The following is a 22,048-nucleotide window of genomic DNA, read 5'->3' as shown; positions in this document are numbered from 1 at the left end:
TACTCAGTTCAATGAGAAATATAATATTGAAAAGGGCTATCTATTTTACTGTCACTCTTTCCAAATCGGTTTTTATCAATAAAATTGAAATAACGTCTCATCGAGTCGCTCAGTATCTTATTATCGCTGCAATAACCCCGATACAAATTATGAATACTGCGCTCAATGGGCATTTTTGAAGCTTGCTTATTGTTTGAGGCTTGAAGCATCCACTATTGAAGCATGTTTGCATTTGGAAGCCACTTACTTTATTTTATCGTTCGAGTCCGACTGAAAGCTTCAGCGGTCGGTTTGTAACGGGACAGAGGGCTTTTTGCCCCTTTGTCGGTTTGCTGCCCTCCATCGTGGGATATTTCCCACTGTAGTCGATCCATTAGGCTCGCCACTGTAGCATTCGGAAAATATACTAGGAAATTGAGATCCTAAAGCAATTCAGCCGTTCTAATGCCGAGTCTAATATTTCGATTCTCTCACGATGAAATGAAACCTCATGTATCTAACAAACGCAGTAGAGTAGCGGCTCGGAGTAAGAACTGAGCAAAAAAAGTCATCACGAACGCTGCTATTCCGAGATGGTCTCACAAATGACTTTTGTTTTTGGACCGTAACTTTGAACCATTTTTTTTTTCTATTACCTAACCTGCCCTAACCTCATTTTCTGTCCCTGATATGTGGCTGACCTTTATTATTATTATTATGCTTGTTTTTATTTCGGCTACACTTTGCCACAGAGCAGATCTTCGTAACGAACGATTTTCTTGAACGTATTTGGCCTATAGCGCTACCGTTCGCCATAAGCAATAAGCTTTTATTTTGGTTTTGGTATCTTAGGCAGTCTGCTAAAGATTTTATCCATCTTAAATTGCTTACGACATAGTTCAAAGAGGTACACTTTTGCAATGTCGTCTCCCTAGAGATCTCCTGCTTGATGTTACTGTAGGGTTATCATCAAACCACTGATATACGCTAGATAGACAAATATACGCTACGGGTTGTTTTTATAAAACGGAGCCGTTTTGCGGAAATATCTGAAAAAGAAGTATACCGAGGTGTCTTGCCGAGAGGTGCCGATATTTCCAGCATGTTATTGAACAAACACCAACATCCGCACTGCACGGGTTACTACTGTGTGATCGAATCAGAGACGGATAAATGTAGCCATATTCATGCGTACTTTCCCATTAGACAGGAGCCCACAATATCAGTCTTATTGTTAGGAAAACGTATTATTGAAGAATACTGAACTGTTAAATTTATTGATACGTATTTACACGGATGGTAATCAAGGACTGCGCTGTACCTGCATTCTCTTTATGTCGTTCATTTTTGAAACCTGCCGTTATAAAATATCCGTTTTATATATCCGTTATAAAAACAGCCGCTTTTATTATCTGGGCCGTAATGTTGAAACTGTTTCAACCCCAGTAAAGGAGTTTTGCCTAAACATTAGTCAGAAACAACCCTTGTGTTCTGGTGTATCTAATTAGGCAGCTCAGGTACGTCGCTCAGGAGAAGATGGCTTCAAGCAGAACCCTTGGTTACTGTGCTATTTTACAGGTTATCGAAGTTTTACACGATGAACTTGTTTTCGACGCAGGAAGACGTACGGCACGATATTTATATGCACTTATCAGTAAGAGCGAGTAAATACGGCCAGCATATGATTAAGTCAAGGTAAATCACTCCTCGAAATGACGAAATCTAAATTTCACGCCAGTCCAGCGAAAATAAAAACAATATATGTATATAAAATAGACGATGTAACACGTTGATTGAAATTTCAGGCGTTACATAGGTGCCTATAGTGCGCTTGTAAGATGGAGCGTGCCATAAGGCATTTTGCGCGAAATCTCATATAGACACCTATTATATATTGCGGAATTCAGGTGTGTACTTAATGGATAATGCATCTTCCGCGTTTTTATGATCTTGCTATCGTCAGTAAAGCTATATAGTTGATGCAGAGCTCATTTTCCGCATACGCTGATGGATGATAGCCAGCATAGGCGCAACGCCATATCAGCATTTGTCGTTTGTTCGCCATTGGGGCGGCGGCTGCTTACTTCCACGCCCGCCATAATCTAGAGGATGTCCACGATCAAACAGCTGTTCCGGATGGCTCTGCGTAACATAAGTTACCCGACGCGGGCACGTCAAAAGTTCACTGCGCTGCTGTCGTCACCCTGGGAATATCTGCTGGTTAGAGATAAACAATACGAAACTGCGCTTTTCGTGTCCAATCGAAGGTAGATTGTGAGAAAAGCGTGACGGTGTTGGGGCAAATACAGACGCCAACTCTGACTGGAACAGCTTCTGCCTTTTACGCGGTATGCTACCCAGAGCTTCATTCATACTGATGACAGGCTGCCCTCAATCGCACAGCATTACTCTACTGTATGCGCTCTGGCTCCTTTACATAGCGTATTCGTATCACAATGCTGTTGGCTTTATTTCTAGATATATATTAGTGTTGTCTTCAGCGAAAATGGCTCGAGTGACATGAAGTAAAAGTAGGGATATTCAAGACGAGCCGTAAACATCCTGCAGGACATGTTCTAATGAGATTTTAGCCAGCAGACCAGTATAATTAATTGGTACAATATCTTAGACAAAAAACATGCGCATGAATAAGAAATACAAATTCTCTTTTTTTGGTCTTATTGTCATGAATATACATTTCAGGTGGCTAAGATGAGACAATTATTTCAATATCATCTCTCCAGGGTAGACTAAAGCTTCCTGGAAGTTTTCTACTTCAAAAACGTACAAACAAATGTCAACTGTGAAAGATGGAACAGCGTCTACCGGTTTTGATTGTCACAATCGATTGGTCCGGATTGCGGTTGTTCCGAACAGAAGCGATTGATCCCTGATCGTTTGATAAGCATAGCTATTCGGCATATATGCAGTATCGGGCGCTGTTTGTGCTCCTGTAACCCTTCTACCATCGCTTCCAGAGCAGCAATCCATAAACGGGACGTGAGGCTGCGAGAGAGCTTTTCATTTACTTTTCTTTGCTTCTGTCTTTCTGGGTTTTTTCGATGGGATGAACAGCCTCAGTCCCTCTTTTATGCCGTGAACTCTCATCGTCTTGCCCTTGGGCAGTAAAACGATCATTCTATGCATTCATTCGGTGATCATATGTTGTCGCCCGCTTATGAAAATGATGATCGTATCTCTTCAGCTAGCGATGCACCAGTAAGTTTGAACGGGGTCAGTTTTGGGTGGACCACGTAACTAATCATTCTAGATCACGCTGACTGCCAGCTTCTCATATTTATCGTATGGGGACGCCGTATATGTTCTACTCTTAGCTCTACCAGTTTTCCCGTATCCGGACTGACTTGAACGGTGCACCTCTGTCGGTTAACATTGTCGGAAGGCATTTGTTGATCAATCAAGTGGTGATGACGGGTTTTGAGACCGGACGATGACGCTTTCGTTGATCGCAACATCTAAAGCCATGGAGCTTTCGTAGACTAGATCTTGCGATTGGGCTGAGTGGGGCAATATTGCTGGTGACGAATCTACCATGAACATGACCGTGACCGAAATCGCTCAGTTGTTACTACGATAACCTGGCGGTGTGTCGAGGTTCAGCGCAGCTTGCTTGGGCTAAAGGCGGCCGACGCTCAATTATCATTTCATCGTTCTCTTAAGGCTATAATTGCTGAACACTGCTGTATATAGTTGGCCTGTTCATTGGGGCTGTTTGTAGGTCGACAGCTTCCATTAAGAGAGTTGAAGGGTTAGCGGCCGGTTGCTTCGCAATGGCTGGCTTTTGCGGCCTGGCGATGGGCCGTACGCCCTGACCAATTTCGACGATAAATGGCCACCGTCGGTGCCGCTGTGCAGCAGCGGTGACAGGAAGAGGAGCGCATGCGTCCCGGCAGCAGTTCCCGAATCCAGCGAAGCTTTTCTAAACAGCCGGGCACCACTCGCAACACCAAGACTGGTGCTCCTCTGACTGGTTGTTGGGAGGTTGCTTCTGCAACCTCCTGCTTTTCTATAGTCTCCCCAGCTTCTGAGGGCTTAGATAGCGGTTAAGGTACGGGGCAGGCGTTAGACGGTTGGATGCTGCTCTCTGTTTCTCTTCAAGGGCAATGTGTGCCACTGCGTTCCCCCTTACGGTTCGTTTGCTCCTTCGCAATTGCCTACCGCTTCCCCCTTGCCTCCTATGATTCCTCGTGTGCTCGTTCCTCCACTCGACGTTTGTACAGCTATCATTATCCACCGAGTATTGACGGCAATCAGCGCTTTCACCACAGCAGTAGTGCCTTTGTTGACTAACGCGGCCGGCAAAATCTCCCGATTTGTCGAGCTTGTTTTACCTTAACTTTGTCCGGCTTGGCTTAGGCGTACATACGTTTGCCGATTCTTGCCGTTAGCTCTATCCGCGACCGGTCTGCCTGTGGCCGCTAGCAGCAGTAACAACTGCTGCTGCCAACGGTGGCCGTGGTGTTCACTTCCAGTAGCGTTCGTTTACTGGCCACGACTCTTTCCCTTCTCCACGCGCGCTCGGCGGCTGTCATTTTCCTCCGTTCTACCCTCACCTCTCCGTCGGAGCGCCTCAAAACATCGCAGCGGTCCCGCCACGCTCTTCACTCTTCCTACTTGAGTACTTGTTGCACAAAGCTGACCGCACCGGCGCCACGACGCAACACGAACGTGCTGGTTTCCATTGTGGATTCAAGCACAATCGATCGTCCCGCTGGTGTTTTCCCCGCCGCGATTGTCCACCCACTCTGTGAGTTTGAAACACTGAGCTCTAGTCTAAACTGAAGTTGAGGGCAGAGAAAACGAAGTTAGAGGCTAGTAGAAGTTTGGTTGGTTCTATATCGTGGATGTAATGTTCTTGGTTAAAGTTGTACTTACTGATAATGAATGGTGTTGATGGCGGCGGACGAACATCGAAGTGAAAATAGTGGAAGAAGGTTGAAGTTAGCCGTAATTCGTAGTGGCCCCGTGTGCTGAAGGAGACTAGTATTTTCTTCCATTTAGAAAGGAAAAAGCGGAGAGAAAAAAAGAAAAATATAATTCGTGGATAGCAATCTGTGAGGTACAGATGGATGTGGGCGTTTGTGGTCGAAGGTTTGTGGGGAGTTTGAGGGATTCAGAAATCCGGGAAGCGTTGCCATCAATAAAGTGAGGTGAACAGAGTTTTTTCAACAAACCAAATAAACAGAAAGAGACCGAAAAACCAATCAAACCTATGAAAAGCTAAAGAGAGAGACGATTCTGTCACCACGTCAAGACCGGCAAGTTGAAGCCTGGTTCTTGTTGGATACGATGCAGTAAGACGATTGGAACTCGTCCAGTTCAGCTAAACCCGCCGACCTATATGGATTACTATTGTGAACTCGACGAATGGTATTGCTCGATGCTTCTGCCACTGCTGTTGTCGTTCTTGCCGCGACAAGATGTGATTTCAGAAACCCGTGCAGAGAGAATCGGTCGGTGATCTAAGGCAATCTATGGCCTAGCGACTAATCAAGTTCAGATTATCGTTGAGACGATAGTCATGTGTTGTTCTGGATAACATTTACTGCAACTGGGATTTTGTTTTTGTTTACATCTTTTACGCCATGTCTGAAAGCGAGTTGGTAGAGCACGGCCACTATAGTGCAGCTCAATAAGATTAGCAGTGGGTGGTTGAATTTTATTCCCCCGGTGTTCAGGAGAATCTCGGTGCACTTTAGCTTGATGATGATGATAGTGACTATGATAATACTTCTAGTTTTCCTAAGTTCTCTTCGAGTGCTTGATGCCAAATCTATCGTCGCCAATTACCCCTCTTATTTGATATAGCTATTGTTGTTGTACAAAATTGAATACTGAACGAATGAATTGACCGGCCTTTTTTTTTCGGTGCAATTGCATTGTGCTGTGTGTTTATCTCTGTTGATTTTTGTTCACAGGTTGTTATGAGGTGGCGGCGAGGGCGGACGTTCGCATAGGATGGCTTATGGGGCGTCTTAACTCTGTTGTAATCTAGTTAGCTATGCTCGAGCGCTGTTAATGTTGAAGGCGCGCCCCACTTCGTTCCTCGGTTGAGGAGTGAGTTGCTGTTGTTCGAAGCGGAGCGGAGAAGTTAGAACGTAGCGATCGAACTTGAGAAATGCCAGATAAGGCCAATATTCAGGGAGGCAGCAGCCATGAACTGGCGGCTCTACGTCCTAGCACGGGTCCGTCGGATGAAGAATTCGACGATGATGTGCCGGAGCGAGGTCAGTGGACCAACAAGCTTGACTTTCTCATGTCATGCATCGGTTACGCGATAGGCCTCGGAAACGTTTGGAGGTTCCCTTACCTTTGCTACAAAAATGGAGGAGGTAAGTGCTAATTAAGCCACGCAGATTGAAGGGCGATGATCGCGTAATTGTTGAAGCTAGGCGGTTGAAGATCTGCCTGTGAATGATCTGTGTAAAATGAGGGACAATCGTTTATGTAGAGCTTGTTCAGGACGTTGCTTACTAGAAAATGTGCACTGCAACAGCTAGTTTTCTATACATATAAACTAGGCATAGAACAAGAGGCGGTGTATACCATTGCTTTTGGTTAATTTTTATAAATACAATTACGATCGTTTCGACATCCTCGGATACTATGCTATAACTGTTGAATAAGATTATCTTTCACAATCGCAGCCTGAAAAATGCGGGTTTTTTTTTGACATCTTAATCTCATTGTGTTTGTAATGTGTTTTTATATGCAGTAACAATCTTAGTTTATCAGGAAGCTGTTTTAATTCGCTAGCATTTGGCTGGCTTTCGACAAAATAGATACAAATTCTAGAGAGTAGTGCTAATCAAAAAGTAACATGCTTATGCTCTTTGTGGACTTTAAAGGCTATTTTTAACCTATACCTACGCCATAGAAACAACTCGAATATAATGGTAAAACGTGTAGCCAAACGTAAGCATAACATATATAAGTACAGCGATTACCTTGAACGACATGAGTCTTCTGGGGTTAATTCCACAAACCCTAAGCTCGCCAATTCTGGGCACCCGAACCCTCATGCCAACCTGGTACATAGACCACACTCTTTCGATAATGCGTTTTCTTTTCCTATAAACCTCGTACACGTAGAATAGCCTTTCTGAATCGATGGGAAAAGCCAGACAATGCTGGCATGCACTTGTACTCGTTAGTGGGCAAGCGCTACGAGTCAAGGGCAAGGTAGACAGCTTGCCGCATGAAATCCGAAAACGAGGAGATCTAGTACATGTGAAATGGCTCAATAATGGTGCTGCCGGAGACAGGAGAGTCCGGAGGTTGGGGGCCCGTTAGGTTTTTGGTACGGAGTGTTATCGGGGTGAGGCACGGATCTACTGAGTACGGTAACGCGTTAACTTAGCATCTTCGCAGCTTCTTTATCCAGCCCGCTATACACTTTGGTATGCACGATTTCATTGGTACATAAATTCCGTCTGTAATCTCGGTGCGCGAAGGGAAGCCTGCTCGCTAACTAACGCGTTCAATTGTTGTCTGCTCGATATTTTGCTTAGTTGAATTAGGCTACAACAGGCTGGAGGAGGGGGGGGGGGGTAACAACCGGCCCAGTTTGGCTACACTCTTTTGCTGGAGTTAGCTCGTCCCGTAAGGCACGCCATAGCAAAGCCCTTGAGAAAATTTTTACTACTCTGTTCACTGGGCATTCACGATCTAGTAGTGGTAGCATCAGCACTCACCTAGGCAAAGGCAGCTCGCGGTCAGCCATAGCGGTAGCAGGCTCAAACACCATTTCGAAACTATACGCTATGCTTTCGGGTTTTCTCGGAGTCGTTCACGTCCCCCCGCTAGGTCACGGGAATTCTTTGCTCTTGCTACGATCATGTGCCTCACTTTCTTCGACAAAAACCATCCAGTGGTCACGATCTCGTTTAAGGCTGTGTATTCAAATCGTTCACTTATAAACGCTCGACGATGTCACTGCTACTATCAGAGCTCTCCGTAAATGTCTCTTTTGCGTGCGAGCGTTCTGCTTAACGCCTTGCGAGGTTGTCATTGTGGGCGTGTGCGTGCGTGCATTTGTGTGTATGTGCGTGTATCTAGATATGAATGCGCTACTGTCGGTGCATCGATGCAACATAGAGAAGCCTCTTTGTCCATCAGTCCTGTGGATACACGCTATGCTGTTCGTTGTACCTTACCGCCGAAAACCTTGTAGGGACCTTCGTCGAGTCTGTTTTTATCATTTGCTAATGCTGTGCTTTGCCGGTCCAAGGTGCCATGCTTTCTTTTCGGTGGCCATAATCGCGCACGGGGTTCGTTGATGAAAGCTGGTCCCGCTGTTTTCCACGGCTGCTAATGAGGAAACGAAAGTAGCCACTAGTTTTTGTTAATGTTGCAAAACCACGTGCATTCAAGAGTCATTATATGCCACAGGTGGGTGTATTAGTCAGGGCCGTTTAAGGGTACCCAACGAAGAGCAGCAACAATGGCTAGCGTATGCGAAGTCCGTTATTATTAATTTCTGTGATTTTTCACTTGTCGTATTCTGTGTTCCTACGGATGAACTTATTGTCGTGCTTGTTGTTGACACTTTAAACGTTTTGACTCATGCCTCATACACAGAGCTGTGTGCATCATGTGAGTGGCAGTCGATCGCGTACGTTATGGTGCAATGCCTGTCCAGAGTTGTCTACTCAGTAAACAGCACGGTGTTATCGCATCACCTATAACTATTTCGTCGTTGCTGTATAGTAGGCGTTCTCTGCTAGCTGACAATTGCTTATAAGCAGAAATAATTTACTGAACCATTGAGGCAAGGGATCAAAATGACGCTGATAGCGGACAAACCGCCGGAATACCTCCATGCTTTTTTTTCTGCCTATTTCCATCGCCGTCATAATTACCTTTGGTGACGCTTCTGCAACCTACCGCTGCTGGTAACCTCTGCTGGCCTACGAGTACAGTAGGAAAGCAGGCTCCCGGGCCCGCAGATCGCTCGGAAACATTGTGCGACCGATGAACTTCTAGCTTTCAGGCGTCGTTGCACTCGGAAACTTGTGAAAGATTGCTGCCAGTGATGTTCCCCTGTTCTCGGCAGCTTTTTTCGCTAGAAGGACCACCCGTTTGCGAATCCCTGTTCTGCATCGAAGGAGGGGACAGCGGAGGTCGGGATGTACAGGAATGCCTGCCAGGAGGTTTGGAGGTTGAGGGTGGAAGAGTGGCTAAAAGGGCTGAGACGGTTGTTGTTACCGGCAGATAGTGGCAGGCGACTTCTACGTTTACAGATATCTTGCTGCAGCAAAATTGCTCAGATGATTAGGTTGTGTTTTAAAACTAGTGAAGATATTATATCGAAACAGATTGTGTTTGAGCGTCACGATCTGAAACCTGTCGTGTGGAAGCGCTCGTGTGCGATAGTGCAATGTATACAAGCCCAAAATAATAGAAAAAGAAACTAGTAGAAAGGTGAAAAATAGGTAGACTTCTTGTGATGGGTAAATTCAGTCAACTTTTCCTGGATGTTAGCATATGATAGCATGACTTAACGATAAATGCTTTTTATTAATTAATGGAGCGGCCTGGAACAAACAATGTGATGTTTCCGGACACGACGATGTAAAGACGTCCATCGGCTTGTCCAACAGCAAACATCCAATAGGAACGTACTTAAACCCCCCTGTTAAACTTTTTTTGGTCTTCTTTCATTTCGGATATTGATTAATGGTTAAGTTTATTCTTATTTTGACGCTTCGTAGTGTGAAAATCGAATTACCGGCTACGTTGAGTATTACCGAATTTATTAGGTAAGGACGTTTCCAATGTAACAAATCATAGAAATACAAGCGAACCTAAGTTCCGTACATTTAAAAGGTCTCTGGCCGGAATTTATATATATATTATTGTTTCTTTTGGAGCCAGTACGTTTTGCTTTGAGTTACGATACCAAAATGATAGTTAATCAAGTATTCCTGCATTGTGTTAGGAATCATAATCGTTGTATTATCTCTGTCGCCTCTAAGCTTGACAGTGCTTGATGAAGCTTATACAAGGACTGGACCAAAAATGTTTATCCACAATAGAAATAAACTACCTATCGGTAAGAAACCCGATTTTTGGCAAGTGAGTGAGAATTACCTTTTCACACAAAACAGAGAGAGTGTTTCTGACCTCTATTTGAAAGTGATTCCGTAAAAACCATTTTTTTGCGGGAAGATATTTACATTTTCAAATAAAATTAGGTACTGTTTTGAATAACGTTTTATCCGCGCCATTTGCCCTGATCGGAAAAAACTAATGCAGTGATCCGGCAATCTGCATGACTTTTCGCTTAACCAAGCGATTCAGATAAGGGAAAACAAACTACGTTCTAGCAAATTACTCTGTAAAAAAACAAGCTTTACAGGATCAGCGAACTTTTGAGATTTTGGCAACTTTATTTTGGTTATGTTATTGCTAAGTGATTCTGTTAAGCCTTGATCGGCCGAACAATACATCTACATATGTGCCGTTAATTCTTGTGCATAGATCTGATGAATCATTTGACTAGTTTTCAGGCTGGTTGGCCAACGTTGGACAAGGAGACCAGTGGTTTAGCTAATCAGGATTCATGGCCGATATTACGCCACCAAATACAGCCCATCGATTTCAATCACAGCCAAATTTTCGTCCTAATCACACCATCGAGAACTTAAGTAACTGCAGTCCTAGTCTTTCTGGGCACTTATGTGGTCTGTGATTGCGTAGCTGCCAGATGTGTGGCATCAATTTATACCAGTCAATATCCTTATATATAATGCACATGTTCCTATTTGCTATTTTTAATTTTTCCATTAAACGTTTACTTGCAACAGTTGCTGCGCCCTGCTGTACATGTAAAATAGTTAGTAATTAAGGACTGTCTAGCGATCTGCGCGGAGAAAAATCAGCTCTTACGCTAGTTTAACGCACGAAATCAGAAAAGAAAGATGCATGCTCGTATATACGGACTGACGGAGTATGCCTCCTCTATATCTGAAATTGGTTGCTAAACGTAAGGTCGGTTATACTTGGCTGGTACCGTAAGTAAGCTTTTATTATCACTGCATTGCCCTCGAACGACCGTATCGAACTGAAGTTGAGCCACAATCAATTCTGGCCAAAATTTTTGGTTTACCAATTTTTATCGTTTCTGCCGCTTTTCCCTCCTGCACCAGCGGAAGCAACGGTGCTGTTAGCTGAGGTAAAGTGACAACCAAGTCACTGGGGTCATTTGTTCTGCGATACGTTATTCTCCTGACGGGATTAAATATGATCGCATGAATGGTGGCTTCATTCGAGACCCGAAATTAGCGCAGTATTTTCCTCTGCTGATGGGCGGTGGCTTCATTATTCGTTGAAGACTGGCAATTCTTCCATCATTGACTGCTAGTTTTAGTCTACTCGTTCCCCGACGCCTCGTGCTGGTTCAACCCCCTATCGGTTTTCCGCATACGTAGGATTTCATTATAGTTTGGTACCGCCATCTGCAATAGTACTGTCGGAACAATTGCCAGCCGTAATCGCGGACGGTCGTTCCCATCTAATGCTGTTCTCTTTCCACCTGCTAATTGGCAGGCGCTTTCACTCTGAATTGACTCTTTGAGCCGCCTCAACGATGTCGGTGTTGTCAACGGCCTGGTCCCCCCCCCCTCTTCCGCCGCCCTAGATTTTACCCCAACAGCTGCAGCGAAGAGGAGGCCAAAGCGGTAGAGGCTTTAGCCATCAATGTATCTTTTCATTTCCTTCAGGGATTCTCATTTTCCTTGAACCTCCATCTGTTCGGGTAGTGTAGACAGTCGTTTCGTGGTCTTCGGCGCTCTATCGTAGCGGAAGGAGCTCTGGATTAAGTTGGAGCAACTCCGGTGGTGGCAACGGTAAGAGCAGCTAGCGTATATCAGTGGGATTTGACATGCTAGTGCAGGATAAAGAAGGCGCGTTTCGTAGTCGTGACCACACGAAACATCGAGGGGATTTCAGGATCGAACAGGGCTTATGCATCGCGACGCAATCATTTTGTTGCGTAAATCTAAATTAACCAAACAGTGCACAGCGATGTCGCTTCGTTCTGACGATTTCGTAATTAGTCTGCATAATGTTTCGTGAATCATGATCTAATGCAGTTGTTGAATATCAAGGGTAAAATCGCCTGGTCAATGGGGCGCCTCTGATGCTTGCAAACTTCGTGATGTGTCGTTGTTGCGACGCGTAACTGTGTTTCCCTGGAATTGTATCGACGCCGATATATCCACTTGAATGTCCCGTTTCGCCTTAGAACCCTTGGAACGCATCAGCAAAAAACCGCTGGTTTGTTTCCAGTGGTTTCCGATTCTGACTGTTTCAGCAGGACAAAAAAAATTGATTAGTGTAAAAGCTGTACTTTTCTGTTTGGTTTGAATCAAAACGAAAACTGAATTACCGTATTAAGGGTCGAGCGATTGGCCTGCACGTCACCTAGCTACAGTCAATGAACAATAGTATAAATAGGTAGCTGAAAATAAAATAGTGTAAACCTTATAATGATTCTTAGGGTAAACAGACCTAATTAGGATTGGTGAACCACACGATCACAGTGCATCGAATCAGACACTTAAAATACTTCGTTTTGACTCATAATTTCTAATTATTCTTGTCACGTTACAATGCAATACGTAATACGACGACCATTAGAAACCCACTACGGTATTGAACACGATTTTTTTTATTCGTACGCGTTCACATGTTGATATTCAAATACGTAGTACCCGTATAATCGATTGTTCCCAACCGCTCGTGTGGTGATATAGACCCAGGGCCGAAGACCACAAGCTACATACCTTGATGTAGCTGATGTTGTTTAGGTTTGATCAACAACTCCCATTGGAGGCCTTGTTTTCTGTCTCCCGCAACACTCCTTGTTGCATGCTTCAATATGTCATGGGCGATTGGTGGCCCCCGCAAATGCAACAAGTGACCCCCAGTCACTCCATTACTTCCTAGTCGAACCGAACACGTGTACCACTTGCGGGAAGGCGGAGGCTCTCATCAAAAAACGACCGGCAATGGTTAAACCTTAAGATTTTGGCCGAGACGTTGTTTGGTGAGGTTCAAATACTATGTGCGCGAATACGTTCGAGTGTCTGTATAGTTATATTTCTGGTGGTCTTCAGAAAGAAGGGTGCGAGTAACCAGATCGTACGCCAACGATGACGAGAACGAGATGCGGTACCGAAACCTGTATGTACCTTTTTATACGGGGAAGGAGGCCAGCTTCTCAGGAAAAAAGAAAAGTAACGTGTTCGAGTTGACGTTATCGGCCTTAGCTGGTCGTGCCAGTAGCGGTCGTAGCCCCAGAAGGGTGGCGGTTTTGGCAAAAACTGCCGCGGTTTGATGAAACTGGACCTCGCGTGAGACGTTTTCCTGCTGTGGTTTCGTCGAATCTTACACAGAAGAGAACAAGGCCAAATGGGCAAAGTGCTTGTTATAGTTTAGCTCAACTCGACCAGCAGGCTAAGGGATAGCTAAGACATATTTAGTCTAAGTGCTGTTCCGCGGGCTAACGGCTTTTAAACAGCTCGTACGAGCTCTCGTGAGACTATATAATGATAGGCTTATGGTCCTGCTGTGTTCTGCTGTGAACCGCTCCATTCATGTTCTATACTGTCTGACTGCCAACTGTCATACGCCCTCTTACTGTCTGTGCGCTATACGGTTGAGTTTGGCTGGTTTAAGCCCATCCCAATCGATGAATGGTTACGTCCCCTTTTTTTGCTGCCACTGTTTCAGATCCTACACTCACAAGCGTGCAAGTGTGCCCACTTACAGGGTCGATGGCCTTCACAGAGAGAAGTAACGCAGGCGTCAACGAGGGTGTCGATCAGACCGCTACTTTTGGGCTAAAATAAAACCGATTTTGCCCAATAACGTACAGCACCGGATTGGGATGGCTGGAGTCAGCGGGGCCCAGGCCAGACGAGTTAAGGCCACGTTCAACTGAAAGACCGCCAACTGCCGCTGAGTTCTGCTGGCCGCTATCCTCGGCTTGCTGCTGCTACTGCCGCCGCTGTTGCCTGGGTGAGGTTGTAGGGCTGGAACTGTGAAGCCGCCCGGGCTCGGGTGGTTTGCAGCGGTGCATGGCTGATGGGAACCGGCTGAAGCCAGTGCATCCTTCGCGGGGTTCCTTCGCAGCGAGGTGCGTGAGGACCTCTCGCCCGGGAGCTTAAGCCGTGGAAAACTACCCGGCCCATGTGCTTTAAGTCTCCTGTTCGGTTTGCCCTGTGGCCTGAACATCAGCCTCTTGCAGAACCGGCTACTGCTGTTACTAGAATTGGCCGGCGGAATTTGCTGAATTGTGATGCTCTTCAGCCCGTTTCCCTGCCATTGCCTAGGGCTGCTAATGTTGCTGAACATTGCTATACAGCTCGCCTAGCAGAAATTTGCCATAATTATAGGGAAATACAGTTTCCAAACAATTTATGCCGATTATATTCGGTAGCTAAATTATCACTAGAGTTGGACGTGAGTTCAGTGAAGCCGGCCTCCTATCTTTCGCGCACTACCATGGCTGGAAGGTTAATACTATCTAGCGATACTGCCCCGCGAAACGGACAGAACTGTTATCACAACCCAGAAGCTTACCTAATCTTACTCGACTCGTTATGGAATCGACTTGGAATAGCACTTTTTCAACATTTATCGCTAGTTCCGCAGGCGATGCCGCCGCGGATAACGGGTGCATAGAGTCCTCTCATTCTGTGACAATTCAGTCTTTGAACCTGGCAGTCCAATTGGCCTACTGGGAAAGTCTGTAATGATAGGCCTAGCTGTACAACGTACTCAGGAGATTTACAGAGGCAGAAAGAAGCTTCTATATTGACAATAAACGTCTAGCGTATTCCGCTTCTATTTTCTTCATACTGTTGTTATCCGTTTGAGATTTGATGGACCTTATCGTGCTTTTCCCACAGGGTGCAGTCAGTGAACTCAAGAAGCGCGTTTGCAATATTTATATTTGCAGTACAGCTCTGGGACAGGCGCGATGTTGACGTGTCTCAATGATCTATTGAGGGCTTATGGCTGTCAACGAATTCTCCAAAAATATTCACATTTTTTAACTATATAATTTTACAAATGTGTATTTTTACATCGTGTATAGATATGCATAACCTAATGTACATGAGTTGACGAGTACCATCTGATATTTTTGTCTAGCTTTTTTGGAAAAATGTTAATTACTCATAATAGCCTCATATCATGAAAAGCCTAACTGACATAACAAGGAAGTTTGAAGTTGCGTAGTTGTTGCGGAAAATCTTGAAGTTTATACTTATAACAACGTCGCCCAGGTTGTGACTGAATGAATTTCCAGTGATAAAACCGCGACGTAGAATGAGCGCGTCATTAATCAGAATTTATTAATTGGCGATAAGAAATAGTTTCCGAGTGTTCAAACTTCGGAACAGCCTTCGCCTGAACGATTAGAGAAGTACGGCTAAATCGTCAACCGCTGAAAACGTTTAAAAAGGAACAGAAACTCAACAAGGAAACGTTTGCTTACCAAGATAAAGTAGAAAATCGAACCGATTGTTCCCATGAAACAGAAATAAATTATCGATTTTTTTTTACGTAGTCAATTTTCCGAAAATTGTCTATATAGTACATTCAGTCAAAGCAAAATATTAGGGAGTGTCATAGAAAAGCACCAAAAAAATTATGGCTTTTACGAAAATATCTGAACGTTGATATAACCATTCGGTATGTAAGCTAAAAATAAACCTAGTTCCAGTGGAAAAAAGCAAAAGAGAGTTACATGTTGAAATCATTGCGTTAATATTTTAACAATAAAGCGGGACCGCTTGTTAACGAGGTAGTACGATTTTTGGATTAATCTAGAGTTTTACTTTGATATCAAGTCAACTACAGCCTGGCATGTCATAGTGGGTAGAAATGTATACAAATGAAATTAGCTTTGTTAAACATATTATAGTAGGAATCAGTAATTTCTTCAAAAATGTGTAGTATGCTAGGCTCTGAAGTGGATCGGAAGATCAGACAACGAATCACTGGAATAAGTTTAGAGGGTAACTGCACAAGGTAACGGAATAAGTAAAATTGGACAGAGAAATACAACTTCTGTGCTCAGATCCTTATAGGGGAATGTTAAAATGTTTACACGATTAAACGTCATCAGAACGAACATCCCAATGGGAGAAAGGCATAGTTGTAGATAGTAACAATATAGAACACGCGGAATAACTGTATTAAGATGCTTATGGTTCCGACGGAACCATTGCTATTTTGGGCTGTGTATAAAAGCAGCGAATCTTTTGCCGACATTACTCAATACGTTCTGCTGTAAATTAATAACAAAAACGCTAGATAACTTTCGTTAGTTACAAAATATTATTAGCGTTATTATTATTATTAAATGTTTATTATGAGCTACTTGAATAGGATAATATATTATGGAAGCCTAAAAAAAGACCAACAATATGCGTGCGTCTACCAGATGCATTAATTTCATTTTCAACTTCATTCTTCTTCGCTGCATTGTTTATATGTCATCGAAAGCATAAACGCATGTATGAACGTCCGTTAGTATTTGTTGCTAATTAATTGGTCCCAGTATGTTTTCCTTTCACATAAGACTATCAGTTTATTGTCAGTAGCCCACCAGAATGGTTCGGATTCCTCGAACATGTGACAAAGGTGTATCGCTCGGGATGAAGACGGGGTCTTATTGAGCTTGGCAAAGTATTTGTTTTATGCCGCGGCAGTCCTGGTAAACTCGTGGAGAGGGTCGAAGGAGGCGGAGCATAAGAAGGGGGCGCAGAAAGACGTTGGGAGACTCGGACCTGCGGTAGCGGGGAGTTTGAAAGCAAGACAAAATTCTCCCACACCCTCTGAGCTGGCTAATAAGCACGAATGTTCACGTGCTTCCGTGGTGACAGAGGGTAAGTTGAGCCCACTATACGAAGAAGATGCGCATTATAATACCATGGAACGCGAACGTACACATGGACTCGTAGAAGGTAGAAAGGCCGGGAGACAGAATAAATCCAGACCACAGTTTGAGATGACAAGATGCAGCACCGTCCCACCTTAGCCAGCATCCATTCATTTGGCCTCTTACGCGGTGACAACAGCGTTTACGCTTACTTCTGCGCCGCTGCACGGTGGTGCTCCTGGACTGTTAGACATAGTACTGCAGGCAGTGGTTGAAATGATGCTGGCTTTCTCATGGAATAAAAGGAAATGGAGCGGTAAAATGGGCGTTCCTGAAATTCTGCTGCTTGGGATTGAGGAACGGATGGAGATGGGGTCAATTACATACTCCTCATTCCACGAACGAAGAAGGACTGAAACGGAACAGTCGGGTCGCTAATCGCGACGAGACGGTTCAGCAGACATACGAGAATTGCGACAGCGATGATGACCCAGGAGGTCGACAGAGAAGAGAAATTCCCCGTCAGTAAACCGAAATGGATAAAGAAGACAAGCCGAGGAACCTCATTGACACACGTATGCGATAGTTTTTGTATGATTGTATGCGCAGAAACGTAGATCTGCAAAGAACAAAAGGATATCAGAAGCCACTTAAAGCGCAAATGCAAAGAGGAAAGAGGTTATAATGGCAGGTTCTATTCTCTTGATTGTCGAGTAATCCACTGTTCCGAAGAGATTGAGTGCATCCTGCTGTGATCTGGACCCCGCATATATAATGCCTGGTTTACGCATATAATAATTAGGTCTTATAACCACTGATTGGTTTGTAAGAAAGATGAGTTTTTACGACAATAACAGTATTAGAGCGCACGTGGTGCTTTCTGACGGCTAGCAATGGAGAATTATTTCCATGTACCCGTTCTATTGTTTCCTTTAGTAATCAGCGTACTAATAGGTACAACAGATATACAGTAATATATGCCTGTAAATAGTCAAACCCAGTAAAAATGGTTTATAGATGACCAGTGTTGTTCACACAATTGAGAGACGTTTCGCTTGCTTACAAAGAAACGCCTGCTGTATCTCTCTCCATGTCTGCCTCCATTGAAATAGAATATGGTTAGACTTCCATGAAGCAGGCGTCTTCGCTTCCACTAACAGGCTTCTTCTATGACCTTCAACGACATATGTCAGGCAGACCTAGAGATACAAGGTCAGATGTCCTCTAATTTTCAGATGCCTTCAGGAGTGGGAATCTAAAAGTAAGCTTAGCTGCTGTCAAAGGGTCTTTATCAGCTGGACGTTACTCTGTAGGCCAAAATCCCGGAGACCTTTTGGTCGGCAGACGACCAAATGTATACCCCGACATGAGTTGCCCTTACAGTACCTTGTGTGCTTCTTAGCCATCTGTAGCTCCTGATCTACCACCACAACTTATGAAAGCTTTCTGCTTTAGCCTAAAAAGTCCATTCTACTCTACGAAGGCCCCGGTAAACAGTTGTTATGCTTTTAGGGTGTGTATAGTGGAAAATACTAGGTCTGTCGTTATTACCTATCAATTTACGTGATGATAAACCGACTATGGACTCATCCTCTGGGTAATTAGTAATATATGTAGCTATATTATGAGTGGCGTTTAGATGGCTTTTAAATTTCGCAAATGGTAGTTGGCATCTCTACTACATTGGATTTTACTGTTTTCATTAAACGTTTGACCGAGTGATATATAAGTGCACAGAGTACGCCGAAATTCGCGGAGTTTTTAAATGGTATACATTGTCCCAGACAGCTCGTTCGCGTTAGTTTGTCAAGACAGGCATCTACACTTATAAAAATTTGTTTGCATCGTTTTGAGATGGTCCGGGCATATATATGATCAACTAATCTATGTTGAAATTCAGGTAAATGTGAAAGTGCTCTTAATTATATAAATAAGAGTTGATTACCGTTGTTATCGTCCATCTTATCTTGCTTGCACAGTTTTCTTCTTTATCTGAATAATGACGTGCAGTATGGCGGATATGGTGGAACGAGAGCATTGTCTGAGGAAGTTAAGCTGGTGGGCGGTGACAATGGTACCGCCGTACGTACTCCTGTAGTTTGTTCCTGCGCTGGGCACTGTCCAGCTTCTAGCTTTGGGTTTCAACAATATTTTTTTTATTGTCCTCTATCTTATCATTTTATTTCGCCCAGTTTGTCTTAAAGACGATAATATTAGAAGTGGTATTTACCTTTGCGATGGATGTTTGTGGCGTCCTATTATTTTCATCCTTTCATTGTATAGTTGCATTATGTGTACTTCAATATGCCAGTCTGTGAAAAGAAAAGGAAAAAAGTTCGAGAGTGAGGCGGAAGTGCAGTGTTGCGTGTGTTACCTTAAGGCGAAGTTACTGTTCCTCAACAAGATCCCGTTGTCGTGGCGTGTCTTTGCCGCTGCTACCCAGCAGCCGCTTTTGATACTGCTGCAAAAGTAGAAAGCAGATTGTACTAGAGGAGAGGGGTGATGGGCTAAGAAGTGGTTTGAACAGGGAACAGTGCACGGTAACAGGCGCTGGAAGGTGGCGGTATGAAGTAATGTGTCTCAACCTAAAGCGTCCACATTAACCCGAGGGGCTACGTTGGATCGGGTGGAAGGTTGACGGGCTAGTATGAGCTGGCCGGATGAAACTTAACGGTAGAACGTTACGATACACGGTGTTCCGCTTGCCTTGGGTGTTGTTGCTGGTTCGGTGCGTCTTAACAATGAGCGGAATCCTTCCTCTACCTCAATGGATGTACTTAGGCCCCAACCCTGTTTTTGTTCGTTGTACGGCCAGCTCTTTAGCGTTCATCACTGCCAATAACATATCCATGGCGATGACCAGCGATAACTTCACCTTTGGACAGTAAATGCATCTCATTCGTTCTTTGACGTTCTCTCACTGTACCTGCTTTGTTCCTCGGTTACCGGTGTTTCGTTCAGGGAGCCGCTACATCCAGCATCACCTCCGCGCTACTTTCATTAAAGTATTAAGCGAAGTTAAGTTTAACGTAAGGAAAGCTTAAAAGTGGGCACGGAACCTTTTTAGGCGAGGCTAGTGGGTAATGAAAATGCACTGGTCGAAGGCTTGGTGAGCTCGAGTGAACAGAGTCCTATTCGAAGATTAGGACAGGGCCTGACAAAATGAATGATAAAGGCCCATCAGTGTCTATAACCCTGTCATGCTACTGGATAGAACTACTCGCGGTGCATATAGCGATGCAGACAAGTTTATATTAAATGACATGATAGTGGCTGTAGTAGTGGCTTATGGACTATGAAATACAAGGCGATTTCGCCTTATTTAAGTCCAAATAAATATCAATGAGACGACGGCTGTTGAATTCAGCCAGCATTTCTGTGGCGAGTGGTACCCATATCTAGGCCTGAACAATCTAGTGAGGTCATATAGTCAAATATGGTTTAATGGAACAGAAAGCTGTTTAGTTGAAGATTAAAAAGTATTGCCTGGATCAAACAGGCATAATGTGAGCGACATTGCTAATACAGTGGGCAATTCAGTGTCTCTCTTACTAGTTGCGGCTCTACTTCGTTAAGACAAGCTCATAATAGCTTTGGTTTACGAAAGGCAAAAGATCTATTAACGGTACAGTTTGTGGGCAATAAGTGTGTTAGCAGCATGCCGTCGCCATGAGGGTGCCCAGGTGGATTTACTGTAGCAAAGGTGGGAAGGCACGGTCCCTAGGTGATCCAGTTAATTTTAAGTCACTGATAGCCTTTTCGATTTCGCGTAGAACACACCGAGACCCCCAGGAACACTTCACTCGAGGCTAAGGATTTGCAAGAAAAACACAATGTGTCGCCCGTAAAGAAGTAAGCTGCGATCCGACTGAATTTTATTTTTCTAATACAACCCGTCGAACAATATTAATAGCTTATGTAAAGGGTACTGCACTCATGAAGTAGACAATTGCGTCACACGCTAACCTGAGGTGTGCGTATGAGGTGCGTACAATGTTGATCTTAGCGTAACATGATATACCGCCTGTTCGTACGATAATCATTAGCACTAATGAGCAAATGACTTTACCGTATCCTTTCCGCTCTGATTTAGGTTTCGAACAACATCCCTTGTTCCCCTTAGCTTCGTAAACATTAAGCACCACAAACCTTTTTTGCCTATTTAATTTGCCCAGGGCCATTTACCTATTGCCTAGGAAATAAATACTTATGAAGGTAAAATTTTGCTAGATGACAGCACAAAAAAATTGCCTCTCGTCCATAATGAAAACAACTTCGAAGTAGATTCAAATAAGCATTACATCCATTCCGCCTATTATTTATGCCTATATCTACAACAAAGTAGCTATTTTAAAAAAAGCATGCTGATAGTCTCGAAAACATTGTGCAACTTACATTACTATATTTTCAAATTAAGGTACCTTGTAGTTAATTTTTTAAAAACGGGCTAGGCCTGTTATGTGCACTGTCGGCCGTACGGCAGGTCTGCAGTTCAATATGTTTGAAACAAATGCACCCGTTCTTGTATCATGCGTACAGCCATAGCGATCTCATACTGCAGAAAGCCCACAAGGCGCAACTACGCATGTCGCCTTTACCTTCGCACAACGTAAAATATATTCTTAATCAATATCGCGCTTATTAGTTTGCTTAAAGTCTCCACTTTCTCCATAGAGATGACTCAACCAGGGCGAACTTTTTACCCTCTATATATATGTATACCTTATTGGCCAAATTTGTCGGACTAAAGTTGACACGAAGCAGAGTCGTCGTCTGTTGCTACTTCGCCTGCGTTGCTGTCTGCCCTCTTGTAGAGCATCTCATTTTTCCTTAGTAGAGCAGCGCGATGGCAAAAAGTGGCTTCTCGACGGAAATTCGAACAGTTTCTTCTGGTTGGCGATAGGAGTTGAAATCATCGCTACTTGCCCAGCCTAATCCCCCGGTACTTTTTGTGGAGGCGCGGGTACCCTTGCGGAAGCAGCCAAGCTCCTCTGCCGTCTGTCCTCTACATTCGATGAGTGCAACACCGATCACGACTATGTTTGTAGCGACGGTGGCAACAGCAGCGTAGAACACCGCCGATCAATTCAGCAGCCAACTCTCGCTGTCCTACTGATTCTCCCTCTTTGTAGCTAACTGAGCCGGCAGGTT

The 22,048-nt window shown here is 44.1% G+C and overlaps 1 protein-coding gene across 10 annotated transcripts in view; it reads left to right on the top strand.

Moving 5' to 3' along the window:
• Positions 1–22,048, top strand: part of Gat (sodium- and chloride-dependent GABA transporter) — a 60,791-nt gene that overhangs the window by 9,822 nt on the left and 28,921 nt on the right. For 6 of the 10 annotated variants that reach the window (XM_086979438.1, XM_086979434.1, XM_086979436.1 and 3 more), the window contains one exon: positions 5,919–6,332. In XM_086979438.1, the coding sequence (XP_086835564.1) occupies positions 6,119–6,332 (214 nt within the window). In that variant the 5' untranslated portion in view covers positions 5,919–6,118. The other 4 variants (XM_086979437.1, XM_086979439.1, XM_022790233.2 and 1 more) reach the window with 4 other exon arrangements.

This window comes from Varroa destructor, unplaced genomic scaffold (genome assembly GCF_002443255.2).
Source record: "Varroa destructor unplaced genomic scaffold, Vdes_3.0 BEIS01000002.1, whole genome shotgun sequence".
Taxonomy (NCBI): Eukaryota; Metazoa; Arthropoda; class Arachnida; order Mesostigmata; family Varroidae; genus Varroa; species Varroa destructor.
The sequence above is the reverse complement of the archived record's forward strand: the minus strand, read 5'-3'. Positions and strand labels throughout refer to the sequence as shown.